The sequence below is a fragment of the Patella vulgata genome, chromosome 7 (genome assembly GCF_932274485.2).
Source record: "Patella vulgata chromosome 7, xgPatVulg1.2, whole genome shotgun sequence".
Taxonomy (NCBI): Eukaryota; Metazoa; Mollusca; class Gastropoda; family Patellidae; genus Patella; species Patella vulgata.
Genome location: NC_065885.2, coordinates 42,614,720 through 42,635,874, shown reverse-complemented (window position 1 = coordinate 42,635,874; position 21,155 = coordinate 42,614,720). Strand labels below are relative to the sequence as shown.

Below are 21,155 nucleotides of genomic sequence, written 5' to 3'. Positions count from 1 at the left end.
TTGGGAGTTCCATCTTCTAGAACTAATTTCGTATCTAGTTCTGTTGCTAACAAATAAAATTTCCACTGTGTTTTAAATGTTATGAAATTCTCTCTTCTGTTACCCTTTAAAACCATTGGTGATGGCGCTGGAACTTGGTATGTAGCCATACTGAACCTCTAAAGTAAACAGTGTCCCTTAATATATCACCCAAAAAATATTGGAAGGTTGTAACGATGTTGTAGAAAAGTTGGCTGTTTGCCAAGTCTCTGTGTCAACTGGTCCGCAAAATTTCCCTCATAGCACACTGTATGGCGTATTTCTGTCTTCATTAGGCCAGGTTAGGAGCAGAACAGTAGGACGTTAAACTCCATTTCATTTCATTTTATTTCATTTCTATCCTAATCACTACACGTGGTCTGACCCAAACGTTACACGAGGCTTTCTCACAGCTGCCGCAACTGTCCTACTGTTTAATATTTGACTGGATGCATTCACAGCCTTCTTAAAATTAATATAAGATAGGTTGCCAGGCAACAAAACATACGCCCACAGCAGCTAAATTGTCCGAGCAGTCGACAAGGGTTGTCGCATAATTATTCTTTTGTAGGTGATTAGGGGAATTTAACAGACAATTTCATACAGATGACGTTATAATTTTCGTTGCTTGAGGGTTCAAGGTTCTAAAAACTAAAACAAGGGCCGTAACTCTGGAAGTAATCAACAGAAATTGTTGAAATTCGACAGGCTAATTCAAATAATGCATATAAATTTCATACAGATCGGATGATAACTTTTGTCGTTCAAACGTTCACAAGGTTCAACAAAGTAAAACAAGGGCCATAACTCTAAAAGTAATTGACATTCAATAGGCGTCTTCATTTTACTAATTCAAATGATGCATATGAATTTCATACAGATTAGGTGATAACTTTTGTTGTTCAAGTGTTCTCAAGATTCAACAAAGTTAAACAAGGGCCATAACTCTAGATGTAATTAATAGAAATTTGCTGAAACTCAATAGGCTTGTTCCTTTTACTAATTTAAACAATACATATAAATTTCATACAGATCGGATGATAACTTTTGTCGTTATAGCATTCACAAGGTACAACAAAGTGAAACAAGGGCCATAACTTACAGTGTAATTAACGGAAATTGCTGAAATTTAATAGGCTTCTTCGTTGCACTAATTTAAATGCCGGATATCAATTTCAAACAGATCGGATGATAACTGTTGTCATTAGAGCGTTCACAAGATTCAACAAAGTGAAACAAGGGCCATAACTCTAGATGTAATTAACGGAAATTGCTGAAATTCAATAGACTTCTTTGTTTTACTAATCTAAATGATGCATATAAATTTCATACAGATCGAATAATAACTTTTGCCGTTACAGCATTCACAAGGTACAACAAAGTGAAACAAGGGCCATAACTCATGGCGTAATTAATGGAAATAGCTGGAATTCAATAGGCTTCTTCCTTTTACTAATTTAAATGATGCATATCAATTTCAAACAGATCGGATGGTAACTCTTGTCATTAGAGCGTTCACAAGATTCAAAAAGTGAAACAAGGGCCATAACTCTAGATGTAATTAACGGAAATTACTGAAATTTAATAGGCTTCTTTGTTTTACTAATTTCAATGATGCATATAAATTTCATACAGATCGGTTAATAACTTTTGTCGTTAAAGCGTTCACAAGGTGCAACAAAGTGAAACAAGGGCCATAACTCCACAAGAAATTAACGGTAGTTATTGAAATTAAATAGGCTTCTTCATCTCACTAATGCAAACAACATATATCAATTTTAAAAAAATCAGATGATAAATGTAGTCTGTAGAGTGTTCACAAGAAATTGTGGACGATGGACGGACCGACAGACGGACGGACGGGGGCGACGGCAATATACGACCACATTTCCATGTTCAAGTCTGCGAACTATTTGTAGACTTAAATAAACTAACGATCAACATTCAATGGTTTATTGTATGGCAGACATCTTTACACTAGCCCGAGCTAACTCATTACAAATATACAACTGGCGGTAGTTTTTACTTTGATGTCCATAGCAGTTATATCTCATAACAACCTGTCATGACATCATCATAGGTTAATATTCGTTCATATCAATCCGAGGGAGAGTAGGTTTATATCCGACATATACAACGCCATTTCACCCTTAAATTTAATGGGCTCTTCCATTAAAAGGCAACAACGATTGGATAATTTCTCGATAGTTTCCGCCAAATAGCGAAAATTACCGAAGTAATCACGTGCAATTACGTGCATGTTTTTATTTATACGTCGCCATTTTGGACTATTGAATTGAAAGCAAAAACAAAATGGATAGTAATACGAAGTCAGACGAATAATCAATCCTTTTTAGCCAACATATTGACGATGAAATAGATGTGAATGCAAATATCGACGAGGATCTATCCAAAGCCTGCAGAAAATTTGGACCAAAAGGCATTCTTTTCCAAGAATTCTGACAGTGAACCATGATTGAAGGTTTTCGGTATGTTCAGAGAAGGATTTGACCAACTGTTTTAAGTGGACTGTACCCAAAAATACTTTACAAAGGAACTCTTGGGCGATAAATACTTTCAAGTCTTGTAGTGTGTGGAGAAATAATCGCAATGTGGACGAAAAGAAAATTCTGAAATATGTCTTAGACATGGATAAACGATCTAAATACATGTATGTCGATAAGTACGCCGTCTATTTCGGTCCTGAATGTTAGAAACTGTACCATAACAAATTTTAATTGTCAAAAGAATAAAAATTTATTTCTGTGGTTTTTTGTATTATTTCGATCATCTACGTCATCAGCGGTTGATATGAGCCGAATATATTGACCATATCAACCTCGGGTAGGTTAATATCCTATACTTAATTATAGTTTGGTATTTGACCTTTGACCTATGAACTGTTAAAACACTCAACAACCTCTACAGTGTTCACAAGCTAAAAAGGTGATTTTTCATACAATCAGGGGCCTTAACCCATGAAGATACAGCCCGATACATGCCAATATCGAAAGGAACCGAGATCTTAAGGTGGTAAACCTATATTTCAAGTTTTATTGAAATTGACAGGGGCGACGACAATATACATCCACATGAAAATGTGGGTGTATAAAAACACTAACAACCTTTACTTCTTCATTCTGATAAGCATAATAAAGTAACTGTCTGGTGGTCTGCCAATCTTCAAATGTTATTATACATTATATATTTACCTCTATTATAACTTGTGTATCATGATCTTTATTTTCTACCATTTCTTTTAATTTCTCCCTATCAATTTTATTTATTACTTCACAGTTAGTATTTGTCTTAAAAGATAAAATTAACAAACATATCAACAATTTAACCAAAACTCTTACGCACAGAAAACACAACACGTGCTAAATCTACCAGCGGCTGCCAGAAAGGATACGCCCCCACATTTTGCAAGAGATGGACAGAGAACGGGCTAAAAACAAATACGTTTTTTGGTACAATCAGGGGCAATAATCCAGAAAGTTATGGCCTGAAATGTGCAAATATCAAAAGGGACTGAGATCTTTGGGATATAAAGATATGTTTTAAGTTTCATCAAAATCGGATAACCAGCGGCTGCCAGGCAGGATACGCCCACATTTTGCAAGAGATGGATAGAGAAGAAGCTAAAAACAAACGCAATCCAGAAAGTTATGGCCTGAAATGTGCAAATATCAAAAGGGACTGAGATCTTTGGGATATAAAGACATGTTTTAAGTTTCATCAAAATCGGATATAAATTGTGACCTCTAGAGGGTCCACAACCTTCGTATTACACACTTCTACACAATTTGCGTACAAAGAGCGGCAATTTTGTTGGGAAATTTCATTTTGATTTTCCCGAAATTCGAATTCAACCTTCATTATGGTGGAATGGTGATGTGTTCAAACGGTTTTTAAAATCGGAAAAAAATTGTGACCTCTAGAGGGTCCACAACATTGATTTACCAGATGTTTACACTATTTGCGTACAAGGCCATAATTCAGGAAGTTACGATTCAATATGTACGACAATCAAAGGGAACCAAGATATTTGGGTTATAAACATGCATTTCAAGTTTCATCAAAATCAGATGAAAACTGTGACCTCCAGAGGGTCCACAACCCTGATACACAATATTTTGACACTATTTGCAAATGCGGGACGGGCATTTTGTCCGTCAGATTCGGTCCGATTTTTACGAAGTTCGAACTCAACCATTCTCAGGGTGTAATGGTGATATATTCAAAAGGTTTTATAAATCGCATAAAAATTATGACCGCTATAGGGTCCTCAAGCTAAATTTATACACAGTGTTTAAGGTCATAAGACGAAGAAGCCTATTGATTTTCAGCGATTTCCGATAATTACTGCCAGAATTAGGGTGTAACGGTGATATATTCAAACGTTTTTTTAAATCGCATAAAAATCATGACCGCTATAGGGTCTACAAGCTAAAAACATGATTTTTCGTACAATCATGGGCCATAATTCAGAAAGTTACGTGTTCCAAAGTCTCGACCAATCAAATTGCTTATCACTCTGCTTACCCTGAGTAGAAAATGCTCATTATCGAACTTATTCAAAGTATTGATGTAATGAAACTATACACCAAGTTTCATCACTTTCACTTAATTAGAACTAAAATTATCGTGTCCCAAAGCATCAACCAATCAAATTGCTTATCTCTGCTTACCCTAAGCAGAAAATGCTCATCTTCGAAACTCTGTCAAGACATTGACCTAATAAACACCTACCCCAAGTTTGAACATTCTAGCTCAATTAGAAAGAGATTTATTGTGTTCCAAAAAGTGTGATAGACGGACAGGCGGACGGACGGACGGACAGACAAACCCATTTAAATAGTACTGTATAATATCCCTGACTGTTGACAAGATTCCATCATGGGCAATATCAGTAAAAAATTGTAAATTTGTATTCTGAGTTAGGGCTGTACGATATTGCAACAAGAGCATCACTAACGCTGCAATATACGTCCACATTCCAGCTTTGATTGATATGGTACTTTTTAAAATGAAGAGAATGAAATATGAAATGGCTGTAATATGATCAGAGGCAAAGAAGGCTAGGCGTCGGGTTTGTTTTGCCAAATTTACAGACAAAATACTAACAATAAAGTGGGTGTGACACTGCCCCAGGAGGTCGGGGCAAGTATCAAAATAAATAGTTGCTGTCTTTATGGTATAAGGAATAAATATGCACATTTCAAGATGATCCATTCAGAATTGCAGCCTGTAGACGATAAATACAAAAACTGGGCGTGGCTCTGCCCATGGGGGTTGGATATGGAAACAATATAAATAGAAACCATCCTGTTATTGAAATGGCAACATCAATAGTTGCCTTCCTAAGGGTCTAAGGAATAAATACACCAAGTTCCAAGATAATCCATTCAGAATTGTGGCCTTTGTACGTTAAAGGCAAAAATAGGGCGTTGCTCTGCCCCTGGGCGTCGGGGCATTCACCAAAATCAATAGTTGATGCCCTTAGGCTCTAAGGAATACATATGCCAAATACCAAGTTGATCCATTCAGAATTCCGGCTTGTAAACGATTAACATAAAAATTGGGCGTGGCTCTACCCCTGGGTGTCGTGACATGCAGTTGTCGTCCTTAGGCTATAAGGAAAACATATCCCAAGTTCAAAGACAATCCATTAAGAATCGTGGCCTGTAGGCAACTCACAGAGACACAAAGAAAAAATGGGTGTGGCTCTGCCCCTGGGGGTTGGGCAATCACCCAAAAAATAGCGGTCATCCTTAGGGTATAACGTATAAGTATAAACAAGTTTTCAAGATGATCGATTAAGCATAGCAGGCTGTAAGTGACATACAGACACACAAAAAGAAAATGGGTGTGGCTCTGTCCTTGGGGGCTGAGCATTCACCACAAACAATAGGGATGTTCCTTAGGATAGAAGGAGCAAGTATGCAAAGTTTCAAGGTGATACATTAAGAAATGCGGTCTGTAGATGACAAACAATGAATATAAGAAATGGGCGTGGCTCTGCCACTGGGGGTCGGGCATGCACCAAACACAATAGGGATCATCTTTAATTAGGGTATAAGGAATTCATATGAAATTTTTTCAAGACGGTCGATTAAAAATTGTGGCCTGTAGGCGACACACAGACACACATAAAGAAAATGGGCGTGGCCTGGCCTCTGGGGGTTGGGCATGCACCCCAAACGATATATGGATGTTCCTTAGGGTACAGAGAATAAGTATGCAAAGTTTCGAGATGATGCGTTAAGAAATGCGGCCTATAGACGACAAACAAACAAATACAAGGAATGGACGTGGCTCTGCCCCTGGGGATCGGGCATGCACTAAAAACAATAGGGATCATCCTTAGGGTATAAGGAATAAGTATGTAAAGATTCAAGATGATAACTTAAGGGTACAGAGAATAAGTATGCAAAGTTTCGAGATGATGCATTAAGAAATGCGGCCTATAGACGACAAACAAACAAATACAAGGCATGGGCGTGGCTCTGCCCCTGGGGATCGGGCATGCACTAAAAACAATAGGGATCATCCTTAGGGTATAAGGAATAAGTATGTAAAGATTCAAGATGATAACTTAAGAATTGTGGCCTGAAGGCGACACACAGACACACAAAAAGAAAATGGGCGTGGCTCTGCCCCTGGGGGTTGGGCATGCACCCCAAACGATAGGGATGTTCCTTAGGGTACAAAGAATAAGTATGCAAAGTTTCAATATGATACGTTAAGAAATGCGGCCTGTGGATGACAAACAAAGAAATACAAAAAATGGGCGTGGCTCTGCCCCTGGGGGTTGGGCATGCACCAAAAACAATAGGGATCATCCTTCGGGTATAAGGAATAAGTATGTAAAGTTTGAAGATGATCACTTAAGAATTGTGGCCTGTAGGCGACACACAGACACACCCACACTTACATACATACACACACACACGCGCACACACACAGACAGGGGCGACGGCAATATACGTCCACATTATGAATGTGGACGTATTAAAAAGGGACGACATCGATATTGGCATTTTTTTCAACGATACAGTTAAATATCGCGATATTTAATAATAATGTCACTTTGCTATGCTGATGTTTGAAAGGCGTCTGCTTGTGACCTTGAGTAAGAAAATTCTCAAATACCACGTGTAGCGGAATTAAGTAGATGCGGTCTTCAAGTCTTGTATTGTAAGTTCAAACAGTTTAACAAATACTAAATGATCCGGACTATCTTCCATTCAAGCATTCGATTGGCTGCGGTATTCCTGGCCTAACAGTGACAGTAATCTATTTATAGATCGTTTTATTCATGCTTTCAGAAATTAAGTTTCGTAGAGTTTTCTAAAAATATTCGTTTTTTAAAAATATGAAAACGGTAGTGGGAAATTTCAGGCGTTTAGTAGGCCTAAGCTTTATATGTAGTATTAACTGACAATTTATTGTCGACTAAAAACAAAGTAAAAGTAACGCATACACAATCGATGCAGTGAAAAACGGCTGTGGACACTGCGCAAGTGTTTTTAACATTTAACGATTCTCAAAACATTAGCTTTATTATAGTTTATTGCCGTTGGCTAATTTCCACTGCTGTATAGTGTATTTATGATAATTTTTTTCGATATTTGAAGTTTTTGGCGATATTCGATAAACCACTATAACGACGATTTTTGGCCACATATTGTAGTTGGATCTGAAAATACCATATCGCGATAAATGACTATATCGAGAATATCGTACAGCCCTATTCTGAGTTCAAATAATAGCTGCAAAAAGTAACCTACGCCAAGTTGATTTCTGTTGGTGACATTGAAATTAGCAAAGAATATCAATTTTGTTTTATTTGATGAACATAAGAATTGAAGTTCAGTTCAATAATGTTATGTGTGTTACTATTACCGGATATATATCAGAAAATTAGTCAGATAATCACAATTGTAGCCCAAAAAGGAAATTTCTTGGAATGAGTATAACAGTCCTTTAAATTTCCTCGGCGACTCACTGTGAATGAATATTTTCTGGGTGCTAGACTCTGTTTGCAGTGGGCAAAATTCTACACTTCAAAACTTTATTCTAGGAAATCTTCATGAATTTTTTCTTGTATGTCATCAGCAATGAAATTCAACCATTGGCTTATTGAAACACAAACCTGAAACACACAAAACAATAAAGTTAGTGAGTGTATTTGAAGGATAACAAGATGACTAGTCATCACCATCCCGCGCCGTTGAACTTGTTTGGAAGGCATAAGGAAAAACAACTTCTTGGAATATCAATGGGACTAGTCAGAAGATTCATACTCTGATCATAGTAGCTTGGCAAGGCACAGTCGCTACTCCCTGTAAGGTTTGCACAACAACCTTTGAGTACCTCATTCAGCTGCTAAATGTTCAGCATGTCGGGGTTGCACCATCAGTTATGCCCAGAGTCTAAATCTTTAGACAAATCTCATATTCCGACACATGGAATATCAATTCACAGAATTTCATACTCTGATCACAGTAGCTCGGCAAGGCAGGGTTGCTACTCCCTGTAAGGTTTGCACAACAACCTTTGCCTACCTCAATCAGCTTCTGTATGTTAAACAATAAACTTATACATCAGAAAATTGCATACCGATAGTTCATTGGCCAATCACGCTATTTTACTGACATTTCGCCTAATAGTTTGGATGCAGCTATGGCGGGTGTGGCGTCAGGCAGGGTAAGCTTACTCTTCCGGACACCTGTTACCAATGTTTGTCGTGTATTTTGTGCACGAGGAGCAGTCCATTTGCTGATTACACTATTTTGCTTGAATACACTATTTTGCCTATAACGTTTTTTAGGACTTCGAATTCTGTCTTATGGTTTGGATTGTTCGTACTTGGTTTTATTTTATTTCTACCACTGGGTGGGTTGCTCTGCCTGTGGATATTTTATGTCCCCGAGGTAACCTGAAACCCAGTAGCTTTATAGTTCCATGTTAAGTACAAATAACCAAAATATACGGCTGGGAGGCAGTTTCAGGGTAAAAATCTGCCACGATACCTCGAAGGGCACGGGGAATATCGGTGATATATCCCAAGATACTAGTAATGGTATGGGAGATATTTTTCGTTCAGGTGCCTGTAATGTTTTAAAATCCTCGGATGCTTCGTTAATCTCAACCCAACAGTGTTCTGTCAAACTATCTGATATTTTGCATTTTTCACCACATCAATCTAACTGTTATATTTCTAAATGTATGTCTAATAATTGTAAAACCTGTCCTATTTTGAATAGCAATACCCATTTTACTAGTTCTTTAACTAATAAAACATATTTTACACGTGGGTTTGAGAAACTAAACTGTAAAACCTCCAATATTATCTACGGTATAGAATGTACACTCTGCGGACTGATTTATGTTGGCGAAACTAAAGGACCTTTACACTTACACATTAATGGTCATCGTCACAACATTAATAAGGGTAGTAACCAGATTCTCTATAGACATTTTAACCAACCGGACCACTCTATACTATCAATGAGAGTGTCCATATTAGAGAAAATTTACCACCATACTAACAGCCCTACTTTGAGTACTCCCTTTCGCAGAGACCGAGAGGAATATTGGATACGAACATTAGGTACTGCCACCCCTTATGGATGCAATGACAATGTAGCTAGTATTGGGAATTTATCAAGCCCTGCGTGTAGCAATGTTAATGTCATGACGTTATTCCCAAAGTTTCGTCATCGAAAACGCAGTCATGGACATCGTCGCTACACATCACCTAAGCTGAGCACTATATCATTGGATGCCCTTTTAGAAATTATTCAAGAACCATTAGGGCCACACCATATCCTTACTAAATTATATTCTATTCCACTTACTATTTTGAAATTACTTAAATCTGAATGTTTGGATTCAAATTGTACTGATCCTGCGTCCACTGAATACAGGGTTGTATCCATTGTTCTTGACATTGCCCACCGTCATTTCTTAAACTGAAATTTGCTAATAAAGGCATTGATGCTATCAGGTTAAGCCAAATATTACACCATAAGCAAGTCACAGCACACATCCCTCCTTTACTTCAAAACTGTTACTGTTCCTAGGATTTCTTATACTTATACTAAACCCATTGCATCCAAAATATTTAATTACAGAAACGCATTATCTGACATCAATGCAAAAGACTTAATAATAACCCTCTACCATGTTCTTGCTCTACGTCATCCTTCCTTTACCCACCAGCTGGACATGTGGTCACTGGTGATTTGAACATAGTCCAGAATACTACGTGAAATTTTGTCCAAAGGAACCAAATACCGGGAACCGCAACAATTTTCATGGGATCAAAGTTTCAAACTTATTATGGATGCCGTAGAGGACTACGCTAGATCATGGGCCAAGATGGAAGATGTTATCTCGGATACTCTTTCTGATTGGACTAAGACGTCCAATAACATAGTGTTTATATGTAAACAACATTATTTTGTCTGTCTGTTCAAAGAACTTAATTTCGGGAAACCAATTGACAGTGCTACATACAGTTCCTCCCAAATTTTTTGAACCGAAATCGCCGCGACGCGGTGAAAAAAAACTCTCAGAATTCTCTTAGATTTCACGGTGAAATTTCGCTTGATTCCGCGGCGATTTTTCTCTAAGATTCGCTAGGAATTCACCGTGTTTCTCTAGGAATTCGCCGTGTTTCTCTAGGAATTCACCGTGTTTCGATAAGAATTACATCGTGTTTTGCCGTGCTTCCCGCAAGGAATTAGCGATCCTACCCTTAAGCTAGGGTCGAACTAATATTGTCTATAATAAATTAAAGGAGTTGTAATATAGTAATGCTCCCGGGAAACGTGTACATGTATAATGTACAGGCAGGTTTGAATAACAAATGAGTTAGGTAATCTCGGGAAGACATTTACCGGCATTCTGAATCGGTTAGGATTTTTTCCCCAACGCACTTTATACATACATAACGCCGGCCAAAATGTATGCAAACTATGAACAACTTACAATTTTTTAAACATATCAATTCATCTTCGTTTATAACTTAGATGTAATCCGTCAATTTGGGGCTGCTATCAAATCCAAACTTTAAGTTATATACGATGAGCTTTTACACATTACTTCATTACTCGCAGCTTCGGTTAACCTAAATCAATCATCCATACAGCACGTACAGTAAATCACTCCGCGGGTCGCTTAACGGTATGTTACGTGGTCAGAAACGCGCCAAAAGATTGGGACTATATGTATATTCTTACGCTGTTTTACTCAGCAAATAATATCCGCTGTGACAATATACATCTACTTTATGTCACCCAATTCATTTCGGTGGGAGCAGATATTGAATAAAGCCATTTCACACACACATACGTGTACATTACATGCGCCTCATATATTTATACAATATCCACGAGTGTGATAATTCTCGTCTTCACCCCGTTATAATTTACTTATTTTGAGTACACTTTCTGAATGTTTCCATTCTTTTGTACATCCAAATTGTCGATTTCCCACAGTATATACATGTACCCTGCAGTCCATGCGAAATGATATTTTTTTTTACTGGACATTTGGGCAGGTATTATTCCAACTATTGCTGGACCAAATGAGATTTTACTGGTCCAAAAAAGTTCATACCAAAAATATGCATAAAATAAGTAATAATGGCCTAAAACTCGAAAAACAACAAACAGTATTTTCATTCTATTGTTACTTAATATTATCTATGATACACGTAAATCATTATTATTTTCTATCAACAATAGATTGGACTTATAATTAAATTTTTATCGCGCCAATATTTACAATTGTTTTACTGTTCTATAAATAGACCGCGTAAAGAAAATATAATCCCTTAGATGACAATCGAGTCTACCAGAAGCCAATGTTATTAATACAATAAAAGGACTTTCGTTTTAGTCTGGATTAACCTAGCCTACTACTTACTAGACTAGCTCGATATACGGTACTACGTACTCGAGATAAGATTTTGTTTACATTTTAAACAATAGTGAAATTAACACAATAAATTAAACGAGAATTCAACAGTCCGTGCACGAAGTGCCGTTAGCCAGTGTCAATACGGCGATGATTTAATATTTGTAAGTTGAGTGTCCGTTAACCCGTCCACAAGCAAACCCGTCCACGGTTAAGGTAATACCTGTACTTGACTTGTATATTATTTAATTGATTAGAATAGATCACTTTTACTCATTGGTTGTTTATATTGTTATATTTACCTAATAATCAACTAGCTTGGCTCGCCATCCCGACCGCGATTAGTTCAAGTTCAAATTCTTTATTCCTTTAAGCCAAGACTCATCAGGTATAACATATAGTACAAACAAATAAATAAATACAATATGTACAAAAACAATATAGTTTACCGATGTTTTTGTAAAAAAGAACAATAGTATTGTTTGTTGATTAGCGTTATGATTTTGGACAAAATGGTAAGTTCACCAATGTTTTTGTAATAAAGTAGACCCGTATTGTTTGTTAATTGACTTTATCCCATGATTTAAAAAATTGGCGATGGTTAATATTGGCTCAAAAATAATCCCTTAAATTGTGCCGGAGCCCCTTTTAGATTAATTGAATTCGCATAAAAACAACAAAGAGTGGCTACGTGCGATTTTATTCTTTGATCTTGATACACGGGACATTTCTGTTATTCAAACAAATCTGCATGAGAATGACAACATACAAGTTGACAGTTACCATTGGTTTGGGGTTCATGAAGAACAGGCTCTTCTATCGAGCCTACAGTTATTCTTTTCTAAAATAAAATGAGTGCCTTGGATTTTTGTGTGGATTTGATAGCGGTTATACTTTACTAATATTCTCTGACATCGGAGACTTGTGTCGCGTTCATTTCATTTTTGCGGTAAGTACGAGCTTTTTATGTCTGATTTGAAAGCGCTTTCGATTCAGGTTGCAAGTTCTATACGTCATAATACATTATTATCATATACCGGTGACAGTCAAGATTTGCTAAATACTTTTCGCCAAGTAACACAGCGTAAGAATATATAGTCCCTGTGTCGAACCCAACATCTCATGTTTTCGCGCGTTTCTGACCACGTGACGTACGGTTAACCACATTGCGGAGTGATTTACATGTATGGCACTGTGATTTATGAATAGTTGATTTAGATTAACTGAAGCTGCGAGTAATGAAGTTATGTGTAAAATCTCATCGAATATAATTTAAAGTTTGGATTTGATAGCAGCCAATAAGATGAAATGATACGATTAAAAAATTGTAAGTTATTCATTGTTTGCATACACGTACATTGTGGCACCACGTTATACATGTACAGTGTGTTAGAAATACGACCGTAGCTGCCTCGCCAACGGTTAACATATTTTGTATTCAACTTAAATAAATTACATTTTTCGTCAACATGCTTACATCAGGATGATATCGGCACTCAAGCGATTCAAAGTGTTTCACCGCAAAACACCATAATTCACCGCGAAACACCCTATTTCGCGGTGATTTGGCTAGCTGCCGTTTCGCTAGCGATTCTCCAAGATTCCACCGTGAAATAGAGTGTTTTTCCGCGGTGTTCGGCGATTATAGTCCCAAACTCCAGCACTGTAGTGTACAAACAATCTACTCTTAGTAAGGATGAAATTATATCCAATCACAAATCCGTACTCACTTCATTTGGTACTCCGTGTGGAGATACCTATACAGATTTGCCCTTGTTATATTGGATACCTAAACTACATAAAAATCCCTACAAGCACCGTTTTATAGCAGGTTCATCCCGTTGTTCCACAAAACCACTTTCAAAAGTATTGACATCTATACTAACGGCTGTTAAAGAGGGTATTCAAAAATACTGTGACAAAATATACTCTCGCAGTGGTATAAATCAAAAGTGGATATTGAAAAATTCCAAAGAATTACTTGATGGTTTGCAATCTAGATCCCTTGCTTCAGTCTCATCTATTCAAACGTTTGACTTTTCAACTATGTACACTAAAATTCCCCATAGTAAATTAAAAGCCCGGTTGAAAGACATTATTCACAGTGTCTTTTCGTCTAAATCAGGTACAGCTAGATATCAATATTTAGTTGTAAATTACAATTCCACATATTTCGTTAAGAATCACAGTGATTCCAAAAACAAATTCACGGCCATCAAGATAATTCAGATGTTGGATTTTTTAATTGATAACATCTTTGTTGAATTTGGAGGTGAAATATATCAGCAAGTGGTTGGCATCCCCATGGGCACCAACTGTGCACCTTTGCTTGCTGATCTGTTTCTCTATTCCTACGAAGCCGATTACATACAGACGCTCGTAAAAACTAATAAACGATCAGTCAGACTTTTTAATTTCACTTATCGATATATCGATGACGTTTTATCACTTAATAATCCTAAATTTAGTGATTATGTAGAATTCATATATCCTGATGAGCTCGAAATTAAAAACACCACTGACAGTGACAATTACGCTTCCTACTTGGATCTGCGTCTCGATTTTGACAATTGCCATAAACTGAGTGTTAAATTGTACGATAAACGTGACGACTTTGACTTTCCGATTGTTAACTTTCCATTTATTAGTAGTAACATTCCAATATCACCAGCTTATGGAATGTTTGTGTCTCAGCTAATTCGTTACGCGAGAGCTTGTTCCTTTTATTCTGATTTTTTAAGTAGATCGAGGCATTTGTCATCTAAGCTTCAACTACAAGGATACTTGCGCACTAAACTTATTAAAACCTTTAAAAAGTTTTATGGTCGTCATATTGATTTGATTGATAAATATAACGTGTCTCTCTCTGCTATTATTCTAGATATATTTAATTGACATGTATACTATCTCCCTGATAATGTCTACTACATCGTTAACACAGTTCATCGCGTGCATTTTGCATACCGATAGTTCATTGGCCAATCACGCTATTTTACTGACATTTCGCCTAATAGTTTGGATGCAGCTATGGCGGGTGTGGCGCCAGGCAGGGTAAGCTTACTCTTCCGGACACCTGTTAACACAGTTCATCGCGTGCATTTTGCATACCGATAGTTCATTGGCCAATCACGCTATTTTACTGACATTTTGCCTAATAGTTTGGATGCAGCTATGGCGGTGTGGCGACAGGCAGGGTAAGCTTACTCTTCCGGACATCTATTACCACTGTTTGTCGTGTATTTTGTACACGAGGAGCAGTCCATTTGCTGATTACACTATTTTGCTTGAATACACTATTTTGCCTATAACGTTTTTTAAGACTTCAAATTCTGTCTTATGGTTTGGATTGTTCGTACTTGGTTTTATTTTATAATAGGTTAATGTTTGTACAAAGTTTCAAAAAGATTTCTTGAACAGATAATAAAATATGCTCCAGAAACAAAATCAGGACGGAAGGCTGGATTTCAGAAAATAAAATAATGGGTTGATGAATGTAAAATTATTTTAAAGGTATCTTGAACAGTCAAATGTTTTTCCATGGAAACACATAAAATTATCAAATCTGAGAAATTAAAAATAAGTGCCAAGAAGATATCTTGAACGATTTATGAGATATGCTCCGGAAACAAAATTGTACACCAAAAACTAAGTCAAATTTCTTCCATGGAAACACAAAAAATATAAATCCCAGAAATTCCTAAATAGCAAAAGGCACAACTACTGTAATGGGTAGATGTCTGTACAAAGTTTCAAAAAGATATCTTGAACGGTTTATGAGATATGCTCCAGAAACAAAATTATACACCAAAAACTAAGTAAAATTTGTTTCCATGAAAACACAAAAAATATAAATCCCAAAAATTCCTAAATAGCAAAAGGCACAACTACTGTAATAGGTTGATATGTGTGCAAAGTATCAGAAAGATATCTTGAACGGTTTATGAGATATGCTCCGGAGCGAAAGCGGACGGACGGACCCCATTTCAATATCCCTCCCTTACTTCAATCGGCGCGGGATAATAAGTAAATTTCATTTCAAGGCTGGTCTGACAATAATGGTTGCTATGGTGATTTTATCATAATCAGACTGGTCAAAATCAAAGATTTTTAACAAGTGAATAAAAATACTACAATTTATTGAACTCTGTATGGACCGTAAATAACTGATTGGGATATATTTTAAAAAATATACAAGTCGGGCTGATACTGATATGAATAGGACAGAGACTAATTTTCATACACAGGCCAGGTTTTTTTTGCAAAGAAATCACACCGTCGAAATGACAATCGACAACATAAAACAAGCATAGCAACCACATGTGTACGCTACACACACTGAGAAGTAGTAAAGGTGAGATTTGTACGTTTACAGTATAGATTTTGCGCTTTTTAGTAAATTTGTACCAATATCGGTAGAATTCTAATTATCGCAACAAATCTAATACGAAGAGGGTAAAATCTGGAGGTACGGTGTGTTAATTAACAGGGGTTAGAAATTGACTGAAAGGTGATATAATTATCACTAGGGGTGAAAATCTCGGCGACGGTGCGTTTTCTGTACTGGTGTGTTAATTAACGAACGGGTTAAAAACGACTGACACGGTGTGTATTCTTTGTTTGGTGAGTTTTTTCGAAAGCGTGTTATAACTGCAGCAAAGGTGATTTATCAAGGACCAGCTGGCTTTATCTGACGCGTAGGTGTTAAATCTAATTTACCATGCGATTTTTTGTTCGACACTGTGTTTTACGCAGATCGGTCTTTGTTAAGTGTAGGTCTTTATACATGGATTTATACGTGGGATAGGTACGTATATCCTTTCTTATACGTATTTCATTTCTTGATGAATACTACGTGTTTTGTACTTTGTACCATAGTCGGACTGCAGTTATTTATATATTTGATCTTTTTTCTGGCTTTAATTTGTTTACAAATTATCGTGCGTACCACTATATAAATGCTCGTATCTTAAAATTGATCATACGCAGTACCGTCATTTCCCGATATCATAACCAACCCCAATTTTATTATCCGATATATTCTAATCGCCATTGTAATCAGATTAACGAATATGTTTTCGAAGCAGCCATTATATTGTAATCATATTTTCATACAGCTTTTCGCCGATTTACATTCCCGATATATTCGCATAAGGGTATGTTTGGTTCCCTTCTTTCAACAGCTTAGATGACCCTTCGTGGACAATTAGTCAAACGTAAAGAAATCTAACTCTCGGTCCCGCATCCGTTGCATGTATAAATCGAAAGCACGGACTAGGCACGGCTCCATGTGTCGCCTAGCTTGTTCTATTCTAAAAGCATGCAATCGCCTTTGGAAATCACTTTGGTGTCTTTTTTTTTTATTTCGGTCACTTTATTTGAAACGATTTTCATAATAAGCCGTAGTAATTTTTTAATTTTTTTTACTGCCAATTCTGCTTAATTGTGTGCGCTTCGAAATCTAAAAAGTTGACGTAAAACAAATCATGTATACGGTTTAGAATCGGGTTATAGCATGATCTATTTGTTAAAGTCCTGTTAATACAGTATGAACAATATGGAATATTAAATATGTGTCCGTATTTACCAAAAATAAATCACATAAAACAGATGAATAATACAACGTAGATTTGAAACAGAAAGTCTTCAAGTAAATATGTTTCCCTTTTGTCTAAATCCCATTTATAACTGTTTGATCTCCTTTCGCAGAGCAAAGACTTGTTATTTTGAATGATAGCGAGAAATCACTTAAAGCTGTTACAATCAGAGAAAATATTATAAACATAAAGGGGGCGTGGGGCATTAACAATGTGATAACTCATAAAAAAAAATAATGATGCACATCAAAGTTTTTGCATAAAGAGATGGTTTGTCATGTATATTTCAGTAGATTTCACTATATTTGTTATGTATTCTATTCACATCGACATGTAAAATTGCGTGAAAGAATTAGGCCACTACCGTTATAGGAATATATTTATATAATTAGGCAATAATAATTTATTGCTGCAGTTACCCATTTCGACATATTCACTTTAAAGTCCTAGTTTTAAACCTATATAGCTTCATTTTCAATATTTCTGGCTATAATTTATTATTCTATATTGAGTTCCACGTTATGAATTTTTTAAAAAGAAACTAGTTCAGATCAACAGTAATTTCTAATAGACCTTTGATGTAATTAAAATATCTATAGCTTATGTACATAATCCATTGAGGCGTTTATGTCGCTGACAAATTAGTTTTTAAATAGGATACACAACACATCGTTATTAACTTACAGAGTCATGACGAATTTTAAATTTTATTAAACCAAAGTCATCATATAACCAGACAGTGAATGTATTTGGAATATTGTTGTTCTGTTCTGAAATCTATAAATTTACCTTTGGTTTATAATACACATTATACAGTTACAATGGAATTGTGTGTCCATTTATTGCCCCTAATAAAGTCTGGCAGCAGTTATATAACATCTAGGTCAACGTTGTTACAAGTTGGTGATCAGCGAAGCATATAGTTCGTGTTCTGGTGTCAGTTTGGTGATTATAATTAGAAATTTAAATTTCTAATATGTGAATTGGAAATTCCTTTAAGAAGAACAACCAAACAAAAAATAATCTGTTAATATTATTAGAAAAGACTTTAAATTTTCCACAAAGATTTTTTTTTTTTTTTTTTTTTTTGAAATATGCCATAGCAAAATATCATAGTCCTATGTTTTAGCATTAGTCCACGTACGCCGTGATAATGTCGGCATAGTAGCACAAGCATTTCTCCTTTTCAATGTCATCGCATATTTCTTGGCCTTATATTTCTTTGAATAATTTGAATAACAACTTGATAACGTTTCCCCGTCTTCGCCCTGCCCAGTCTTAAATTCCACCCATTGACTATGTTTGTTTTAAAACCCCATAAAATTCCACAAACTATCATTATTGGAGCAAATATGCTTGTAGCAGCGAATGTCTTGGCTAATACCAATTGCCAATTCGATGAAAAATAAAGCACACAATTCATACGTTACGATTTAATTAAAACATTTAATTATGAACGCATATAAACATCAATATGTGACAACAAATAATGGTATTGCTTATACTCTTTATCTTGTCTAGTTCATTTCTATGAACATTTCTCTGATTACAACATAATATAATGACTTGGACAGTTTTTCCGTTTCAGATACTAACCGAAATTTCCTATGAGAAAAAAAATGAAATGGATAATCAAATTGGGGTTGGTTATGATATCGGGAAATGACGGTACTGCGTGTGATCAATTTTAAGATATGAGCATTTATAGTTCAGTGGTACGCACGATAATTTGTAAACAAATTTAACCCAGAAAAAAGATCAAATATATAAATAACTGCAGTCCGACTATGGTACGAAGTACAAAACACGTAGTATTCATCAAGAAATGAAATACATATAAGAAAGGATATACGTACCTATCCCACGTATAAATCCATGTATAAAGACCTACACTTAACAAAGACTGATCTGCGTAAAACACAGTGTCGAACAAAAATTCGCACGGTAAATTAGATTTAACACCTACGATTCAGATAAAGCCTGCTGGTCCTTGATAAATCACCTTTGCTGCAGTTATAACACGCTTTCGAAAAAACTCACCAAACAAAGAATACACACCGTGTCAGTCGTTTTTAACCCGTTCGTTAATTAACACACCAGTACAGAAAACGCACCGTCGCCGAGATTTTCACCCCTAGTGATAATTATATCACCTTTCAGTCAATTTCTCACCCCTGTTAATTAACACACCGTACCTACAGATTTTACCCTCCTCATATTAGATTTGTTGCGATAATTAGAACTTTACAGATATTGGTACAAATTTACTAAAAAGCGCGAAATCTATACTGTAAACGTACAAATCTCACCTTTACTACTTCTCAGTGACAGCATATATCTACACGGTCACACAAGTGTATGGACATTTATCAAACATGATATGCAATTTATTTCGAACCCAGTCACTGCTGGAGTTCAAAATCATTTATAAGATAGGTTGCCAGGCAACGAAACATACGCCAACAGCAGCTAAATCGTCCGGGCAGTCAACAAGAGTTGTCGCATATTTTTATTTTTTCGGTAATGAAACATTTATAATACACTAAAATCTGATTAAGAGCAACAACTCAGAAAACCATTAGAATTTGTTTGGTTTTTATGAAGTTCTGTCCCATGCTAACGTTTTGTATACAAAACTTTTAATATCATGGATTTAGCTGTTCAAGTCATAAAGATTCATTGAAAATCAATATAGTTGTTCGTCTCAAGATCTTAAACTCTGTGTATCAATCTAAAGTCAATCGAATGATAGCCTTTACAGCGTCAAAAAGTGATCAAGGGCCATAACTCTGGCAGTAATTATTGGAAATCCCTGAAAATCAATATGCTTCTTCGTCTCATGACCTTAAACACTGTGTATTAATCTAAAGTAAATCAGATATTAACTTAGGCCTCTGGAGCATCCACAAGATTTTTCAAAGTGATCAAGGGCTATAACTCTGCCTGTAATTATCAGAAATTGCTGAAAATCAATAGGATTCTTCGTCTCATGACCTTAAACACTGAGTATAAATTTAAAGTCAATCGGATATTACCTTTGGCCTCTAGAGCGACCACAAGATTTTTCAAGTGATCAAGGGCCATAACTCTGCCTGAAATTATCGGAAATTGCTGAAAATCAATAGGATTCTTTGTCTCATGACCTTAAACACTGTGTATAAATTTGAGGTCAATCGGATATTAAGTTTGGCCTGTAGAGCGTCCACAAGATTTTTCAAAGTGATCAAGGGCCATAACTCTGGCAGTAATTATTGGAAATCGCTGAAAATTAATAGCCTTCTTCGTCTGATGACCTTAAACACTGTGTATAAATTTAAAGTCAATCGAATATCAACTCTGGCATCTAGAGCGTCCACAAGATTTTTTGAAGTGATCAAGGGTCAATAGGCTTCTTCGTCTCATGACCTTAAACACTGTGTATAAATTTAAGGTCAATCGGATATTAACTTTGGCCTCTAGAGCGTTCACAAGATTTTTTGAAGTGATCAAGGGCCATAACTCTGGCAGTAATTATCGGAAAAGGCTGAAAATCAATAAGATTCTTCGTCCCAAGACCTTAAACACTGTGTATAAATTTAAAGTCAATCAGATATTAACTTTAGCCTCTAGAGC

General features: G+C 36.1%; 1 protein-coding gene across 6 annotated transcripts in view; it reads right to left on the bottom strand.

The window, feature by feature from the left end:
- The window catches only part of LOC126828361 (pseudouridylate synthase 7 homolog), a 239,651-nt gene that overhangs the window by 185,223 nt on the left and 33,273 nt on the right, over positions 1-21,155 (bottom strand). For all 6 annotated transcript variants that reach the window (XM_050558111.1, XM_050558107.1, XM_050558108.1 and 3 more), the window contains one exon: positions 3,231-3,326. In XM_050558111.1, coding sequence (XP_050414068.1) covers positions 3,231-3,326 — 96 coding nt within the window. The remainder of the gene's footprint in view (positions 1-3,230; positions 3,327-21,155) is intronic.